Source organism: Glycine max, chromosome 12 (assembly GCF_000004515.6).
Source record: "Glycine max cultivar Williams 82 chromosome 12, Glycine_max_v4.0, whole genome shotgun sequence".
Taxonomy (NCBI): Eukaryota; Viridiplantae; Streptophyta; class Magnoliopsida; order Fabales; family Fabaceae; genus Glycine; species Glycine max.
Genome location: NC_038248.2, coordinates 220,286 through 227,799, shown reverse-complemented (window position 1 = coordinate 227,799; position 7,514 = coordinate 220,286). Strand labels below are relative to the sequence as shown.

Genomic DNA, 7,514 nt, shown 5'->3' with positions numbered 1-7,514 from the left:
CCCACCGTCTCCCTTGAACTTTGACATTCAAATATTATCTTTAATCATTTGAGTTGAATTGTTTGATGTTTTTTTATTTCATACAGAAAATTCAAAACTTAGAAATCTTACATAAGAAGACAAACTTCTCACTTAAATCAATAAATATCGGTTTCCTTTTATATTAGCATAAATAAACATAGTATTATTCGAATTAATAAAATGGAACTTAAATATAAGAAAATAACACTAAAAATTACCTTTAAAATTTTTATCCAACCGAGAAAAGCATACACGCCATTGGACAGTTGACCTTTGACTTCCCTCCATTACAACACACTGTTGGCGCCATTATCCGTTCCGTTTTTTGGCGCTGCGGTCGAAAATGGAGATTGGAGTAGCTGGTATAGGGGCAAGTAGGTAATTAAGAAAAGGATATGAGGGTAATAATGCACCCCACACCACACCTCATGTCTCCTCAAAATAATAGAAAGTGCAAAGACGAAGGAACATAATAATAGTTGCTGCATCATCCACTCTCACGCCCCCATGATTGCGCGTGGATACAAACCCACACCTATTTACTATTTACTATTTACTCCTAATCATAGGCACGTGGATTACACTCCGGTTTGCTTATGCCCCAAAACCGGTTCACCTCTCTCTCATCGGACCGCTATTTTTTTTTTAATAGTATTCATTCACTATGCAGTATACAAATATTCAATCGTAGTATACTTTATTAAATAACTTTTTTTATATATATTTTTCAACAATAATTATTTATCCTAAAAAAAATAAATATTTTATGCACTATATTGTTCTAATTGGTCTCTGGTGACCTTCTTTAGAATAAAAATTTGTAAAAATATAACTTTAATTCATAACGGGTAAACGGGACAAGTTAAATTATTAACACTCCTAAATTTACCAACAGAAATAAATATAATTAAATGCACGGCACATAATTAATGTAATTAAATGCATATCACCTAATGGTTCGGACCGAAGCAGAAGAAGCATAAGCAGGGGGATGTCTAGGTGAGAATTGATTTTCTTAAAATTAACATTGAATAATGGAAGCAGGTGGGGGCTGTGTGTATATAATTCATGTCCTTATTATGTGAGGCCCTTTCCTCTTTTTACAACTTTCGCTTTTTCTTCCCTCCCAATTTTCTCTTTTTTTATTTTTTTTTGATCTCTGACCTAATTGTCTCTCTTCTCTTTTGTTCTCGTCAATATCACCACTCATCTCCACCCACAACCTAGATAACATCTCTCTAAATTTCTCATCTTCTCCTCTGCCCCCATCACCTTGATCTGTCTGTCTATACACTCATTGTTTGACAAAAAACAAAATATAACACTGGGAAGTTTTGTCATAGCTGAGAGCTGACTCTAGCTAGAGGATAATAAGATTACAAGAGAGAGGAATTGTTTTTGATTGGATCCACAAAATTCAAGATGACTCCAGTTAATTTGGCAGGCCAGTTTGGTGACACGACATACACTAAGGTGTTTGTTGGAGGCTTGGCCTGGGAGACTCAAAAGGAGACAATGAAGAAGTATTTTGAGCAATTTGGTGAGATCTTGGAGGCCGTTGTCATCACTGACAAAGCTACTGGAAGATCTAAAGGCTACGGATTTGTATGCTTATCTTCTATTCTCTCCCTCTCTCTCTCTATATAGCATCATAAATTCTATTCTTGAATTATTATTATATATCTATACCAGCCAGTAGCTACCTAGATCTCATGTCTAAATGAAGTAATATATATCTGATATTACATGTTTTAATTTCTTTCACTAGGAAAACTAGCCTCTCATTACGCTATCTGGCTTTGTCAAGTTCATCTTCCTTCTTGTGCTAACTATATATGAATTCATGTTTATTATTTCCATATCAGGTTACTTTTCGTGAACCAGAAGCTGCCATGAGAGCTTGTGTGGATCCTGCTCCTGTAATCGACGGCAGGAGAGCTAACTGCAACCTTGCTTCTTTGGGTGTCCAGAGATCTAAGCCTTCAACCCCAAAGCATGGTCTGTATATCTTTTATTTTAGCTTTCATAATCTAATAATCTCATCTGATCTGAATTGACATGAGGTATAAGATCTCACAAAAGTTACATAAAATCTTTTCGTTTTACCTAGTTAAAGATGCTATCGATCACATTTCTCAAACCACATGCTCCACGTACAAGCTCGTTAATGGATATTCCTCGATCCCGCAAATTATTATTGTGCTTGAGTGAAATCCAAGTCATGATATCTGTGTCGAAATATTCTTTGATAAAAATGGAAGGCACACAGCTAAATGGCAGCTAAGCTGCTTGAATATTCTTCCAGATTGGAAAGTTCCATTATGTTTTATCCAAGTGCATGTGTGTGTGTGAGAGAGAAAGAGTTTTATTTCATGCAGTATATTTTTCGGAAACAAATGTCCCTAAGAAGCATGGAACCAAAGCAGTACGTCTACTGCATTTATTCCCTTTACTTGTTTTTCGCTATTGTTTTTTCACTAACTGAAATACATCTTACTATAATATACGTGTTCTTATATATATATATATATATATATATATATACTGTATATCTCATTTATTCTGATTACATATATATTTGACTGAAACAAGCTGGCGTTTCTTTTCTTCATCATATATTTCAAAATAAATAAAAAATGATGAATTAGTGTATTGATGATATAAGATGGTGTAACGATATTGGGTGCAGGAGGAGCAGGGAGGAACTTTAGAGTAATGGGTTCTTTCCAGACAGGATTTGGAGGGGGAGTGGGATCAGCTTTTCCTTCAGCAGCAACCTTCCCTCATTACGCCATCCAGCAAGGGATACCTTATAATGTTTATGGGTATGTATGAATATGCCTTTACTCTTCTCTCTCTCTTTCTCTCTCTCTCCATTCGTACTAATTAAGGTGGGATCATGGCATGTGCAATGCCAACTCATGCACACCATATCATTGACCGGTAAACCAAGCATGCCTTGCCAGTTCATCTATATTCTTTTATAACAGAATCAACCTCCATATCCACATGATACCTATACATAGAGAGAGAGAGCTTTTCCGTCTCTCTCATGTGCGCGCGGGGGGCAAAGAAAAAGGACTGTAAATCATCTTTGACGACGTGCGCTTTGACCTTTAATTTATCTGTTGGCTAATTGATCAATTGTCCAGATTTAATGTCATGAAGGTGGAGTACCAGCTAGCTCCTCCATGTATAAGGAAATGTTAAACCTCCATCCTAACTATTTTGAGAGGAAGGACGAGAAAGAAAAAGAAAAATAACAGATATGATACGTTGTGTGATGAAAAACAAAAAAGATGAATATGAGTTATAAAAGAGTGAGTGGTATAGTTACCATAAATAATTACACGCGTGTAAACTCCACATGCATGAAGGCTTCACATTCTGTAATTCATGCACCATACCTGCTCTAGCTAGTCTGTCTCATGCATTTTACTTTCTTCAGTAAAAAACTTGGCTAGCTAAACTAACTTCTATTCAGATATATTCTAACCTTTCTCTTTCGTTATTCTTTGATTACTATTTTCAGGTACTCTCCTTACTCGCCGGATTACACTTACCCTACGGTTTGTACATATTTCACTTTTACTTTTTACTTTTTTTTCTTTGTCTACTCTATATCTTAATTTTACTTAGGATGCGTTTTCAAGCATAGCTTTTAGGACGCATTGGCTTTTGAACTTTCATGAAATGAAACTATTTCCACTGCTTTCTATTTTTCATTCAAATACATTTAATTAGTAGATATCCAAAAACAACAATCGTCTTAAACAATCTCCAAAATCGTAGTATATGGTATATTCTCCGAATGTTTTTTCCTTTCAGTTACCAATTATTCTTATTTTCTAATCATATTGATTATTCACATTTTATAGGAGTACATGCAGTTGCAACTTGAAACGCTTGAACCTTTTATATTTGCTTGAAAGAAATAGCTGATGAGTCTTAGCTATGTTCTTTTTTTTTTTTTTTTTTTTAAAAAAAAAACAAATCTAGTAGTAAAAACATTGGATCCTGTTTCTATTTTTACCATCATGTTAAATCGAATTTCTTAAAATTTTCAATGTTTGAAATCGGTACGTCAAATTTTTTCATCGTAAAGAAAACAAAATAGTGATCCTATCTTGCTAGACTATTCAAAAGTAAGTATCATATCCCCTTGACTCATAAATACTAAGATCCATTCCATATTAGTATAGTAAATATAATGAATTTGATTCACATACATATTTTTTGAGTCATTTTTTTATTCAATGCATATATAATTAAAACACATAGGTCATGTGATTATTGTAAACAATCCTGTGATTTAAAAAAAAAATCAACTATTCATATTTACTTTTATAATTCAAATTTGTTTGTCTTACTTTCAAATAAAAATAATATTCACGTTAACTAGTTGCATAAATGCATCATGACTAAAGAAAAGAAATTAATGCATGAAATGAATCAGTGTTTATTAAAATGGTATAAAAAATATGAATCTCATGAAAAAATAATTTTGGATGTTAATTACTTGTCTCTTCTATAAGAAAAAGACCATAAAAGAGAAATATGTTGAAGGTTGATGGCAATACTGAAATAGGGGGTATGATGGTAATTGTAAAAGAGGTTTCAGTGTTTATGTGGGGATGAACTTTTTGTTGGGCAAGAGATTATTGTACCCTACAGAATGTGGAAATGAAGGTGTTAAGTCGGTGGCATCCGCACTGTTTGTATAATTGATTCCCTTGCCGAGCATTAGTCAAACAAGACTAATAGGTGAAACCGGGGGCGGCATTGTGGTCCATTTTCTCTGTCCTGTCATCTACACTTTCACAGTCTTCTAAATTAATCAAACGCATGCCAGTGGTCCCCCTTGAATATATAATATTGTAAAATAGAATGATTTAATTTTGATGTTGATATGGAAAATGGTGCAGAGCTACTATGGTGTGTATGGAGGAGCAACAGCACAGTACCCAGTTTATGGAAGTGGACCTGCTGCAGCTGCAGGAGGGATGATGAGCGGTGGTGCAGCGTTCTACCCATATCTGCAGTACGGAGGAGAAGGGAGTGGCGGCGGCGGTACTTCCGGACAGGGTTATGGTGTGAACTACCCTCCTCAGGCTCATCTTTTTCAGTATTCTCCCATTGCTTCCACCGCTGGCTATGCCCAGCACTATGGTACACCTACTATGTCTCTTGCTCCTTCCCCTGCCTTGCAATCAGGTTGGTTTCTTTCTTTCTTTCCTTTCCCATTCCCTTCTAACCACCGATCGAGTCGCTAACATCTTTGACAGTCTGTTTTGCTGTGCCGCAGGCGTGACCATGCCTCTTCAAGCTCCAATTCCTCATCGCTAGAGACTCATCATCTCAAACTAGCTATGTCAAAACTTCCCAGTTGCTCCTGCTCCTTGAAGTCTCTCTTCCACTCATCAACCTTTGCCCTAACCATGGTGCTCTCTCTCTCTCACACACCCACCCACTCTTTCACTAACACTTAAACAAAGTCCATCAATGGCATTTGGACTTTTTCCAGCATAAGAAGCCCCCCGTAGGGGCTCAAATGTTTCTCCTCGTTTGGAGAGTCATGCATTCCTTTTTCTCAACATAAAGAAGACTCTGTTGCATCTTCAATGAAATTAAGGTTCCTTGGAAGAAGAGAACCAAGCCAACACAAAGCTATCGGATATAGCTGACTTGTTGGAAAAAAAAATAATTAAGAACAGCAAAGCTTGGCCCTTGGAAAGGCCAAGCCCAAACGAACCATCTTCTTAACTTGGGCCCAAGACGGGCTAAGTAAAAGTACAGAATGGTTTCAAAATTTGTAAATGGCAGATCACAGATAGCTAGCTCATCAACTAGAAATTTTAAGTTAGTTCTGCAAAAATAGGTATTCCCTCCAAGCAATGCTAATCACCTCTGGATGAAGAGGAACTTTTAGCAATCAATATCATGGACATTGGATGTCCCAGCTTTTTTGTATGGTAACATCTAGCTAGTCTTAGGCTTTAGTGTTAGGATCAGTCATGTCTTCATAAATATGTTTTTGTCAATTTTCAGAAAAAAAGGGGTTTAACCAACCAACCAACCAATTAACAATCTTCCCTTTGGGTAAGGGGAGGCAACAACTAACTGCTGTTTTTTATCCTGTAAATTCAATGAGGCTAAACTATGGGAGTTTAAGCCCAATCCACTAATCTTTAGGAGGGATAGTGTTTTAATTTCCCGCTTAGCATAAGTAGTACATTTCATCATCATCTTGAGAACTACGTCAATGGATGTGGTACTCAAAACACTTGCATGTAACCCTGGGAGATATTTTGGTTCCCTTGGGTACTTCACTTACTCACCAACCATGGTTAGGACATAGGTGAATCTCATCACTCTCTTTCTCTCTTCTCCCTGCTTTCTGTCTGGCAACTTTTACATCGAGATGGACCTTGATACTCTATTAATTATATGTTTAAGCCTATATGGTTTGGATTGTAATTAGGAATACTAAAGTAGGAGGATTTCATTCTCTATCCATGCTGGATGAGAATGGATTTGCTACTCATCCTACTATGCCTTTAATTTGATACTATGCTTGCTTCTATTCAACCTATGTCAAGATAAGCAAATCAAGTTAATGCTTCGAGTAATGTTCAACTTTTTTGTTATATTTCAATCAAGGATATTTTATTATAGGGCAAGGTCTGGTTTGTGCTGAATGTGAAGTTTACACTGGCAAAATCTTGTTGATGTAATCAACTTCAACATGAAAATTTCTTCTTTTTCATCCCAACCCACCATAAAAAAAACCTTTCAAGACCCTCGTATATGATCCCAGTCCCTTTAGATAAATGGTAGATCTAGATTGAATTATACTTACGAGACTCTTTTCTTTTCTGCTGTAGATCCACGCTATAGAACATACAAAGATTTGAAAGAATCATTTATTCTTAAACAGAGCATATTCGTATGCTAATATTTTAAATTAATTAAATGAATAGTAGTTTAGAAACTTATCTAAATCATTGTTATATGAAATTGTTGAAATTTAAGTAGTTCTTATTTGTACATGTGAGATGCTAATAATAGATTCTGTAATACTTCCTTCAACACATTATTATTAGGTGAATTGCACCATTTGCATGCGAGTTTCACTATTTATAATGTGTAAAAGAGTGGGTTGCTAAAAAGTGTGTTGCACACATTATTATTTGATGGAACTTGTAATTTATTATCTAAAAATTTAGTGTGTTAAAGAAATGTTATAAGAGTATGTCGCTCTTTAAATACGATTCTCTTGTGCAAATAGTCATTTATTCATGTTCACGAATATTTGCAAATAAGTTCATCTCAGGTTAAGAGACAGTTTCTTTCCTTGCGCGGAGATGTAGAACAACCCCCCCCCCCCCCCCCCCCACAATATGGTTTCCCACAAAAATACACTAAAGAAAGGATAAATTAAAGGTCTGTTCAACATGGTTTGTAGCATGTATGATAGAGGTGGAAATAGGACA

The 7,514-nt window shown here is 35.6% G+C and overlaps 1 protein-coding gene across 2 annotated transcripts; it reads left to right on the top strand.

Moving 5' to 3' along the window:
- Nucleotides 1-1,076: 1,076 nt before the first annotated feature.
- Nucleotides 1,077-6,701, top strand: LOC100779046 (RNA-binding protein 24). Of its 2 annotated transcripts, none has more exons than XM_003540551.5 (6): nt 1,077-1,626; nt 1,887-2,019; nt 2,711-2,846; nt 3,554-3,590; nt 4,947-5,235; nt 5,307-6,701. In XM_003540551.5, the coding sequence occupies exons 1-6, from the start codon at nt 1,444-1,446 to the stop codon at nt 5,330-5,332; spliced, it is 804 nt and encodes a 267-aa protein (XP_003540599.1). In that variant the 5' UTR covers nt 1,077-1,443; the 3' UTR covers nt 5,333-6,701. The 2 variants fall into 2 exon arrangements, with proteins under 2 accessions (XP_003540599.1, XP_006591951.1); XM_006591888.4 differs by having other exon boundaries at nt 1,107-1,626; nt 5,327-6,701.
- Nucleotides 6,702-7,514: the final 813 nt, after the last annotated feature.

What these genes read in the sequence shown, in the direction of transcription:
- LOC100779046 (XM_006591888.4), top strand. Translation starts at nt 1,444, where the DNA reads ATGACTCCAGTTAATTTGGCAGGCCAGTTTGGTGACACGACATACACT. An exon ending in GCCTTCAACCCCAAAGCATG is followed by an intron (nt 2,020 to 2,710) that starts GTCTGTATATCT and finishes TATTGGGTGCAG; the next exon opens with GAGGAGCAGGGAGGAACTTT. An exon ending in TTCCCCTGCCTTGCAATCAG is followed by an intron (nt 5,236 to 5,326) that starts GTTGGTTTCTTT and finishes GCTGTGCCGCAG; the next exon opens with GCGTGACCATGCCTCTTCAA.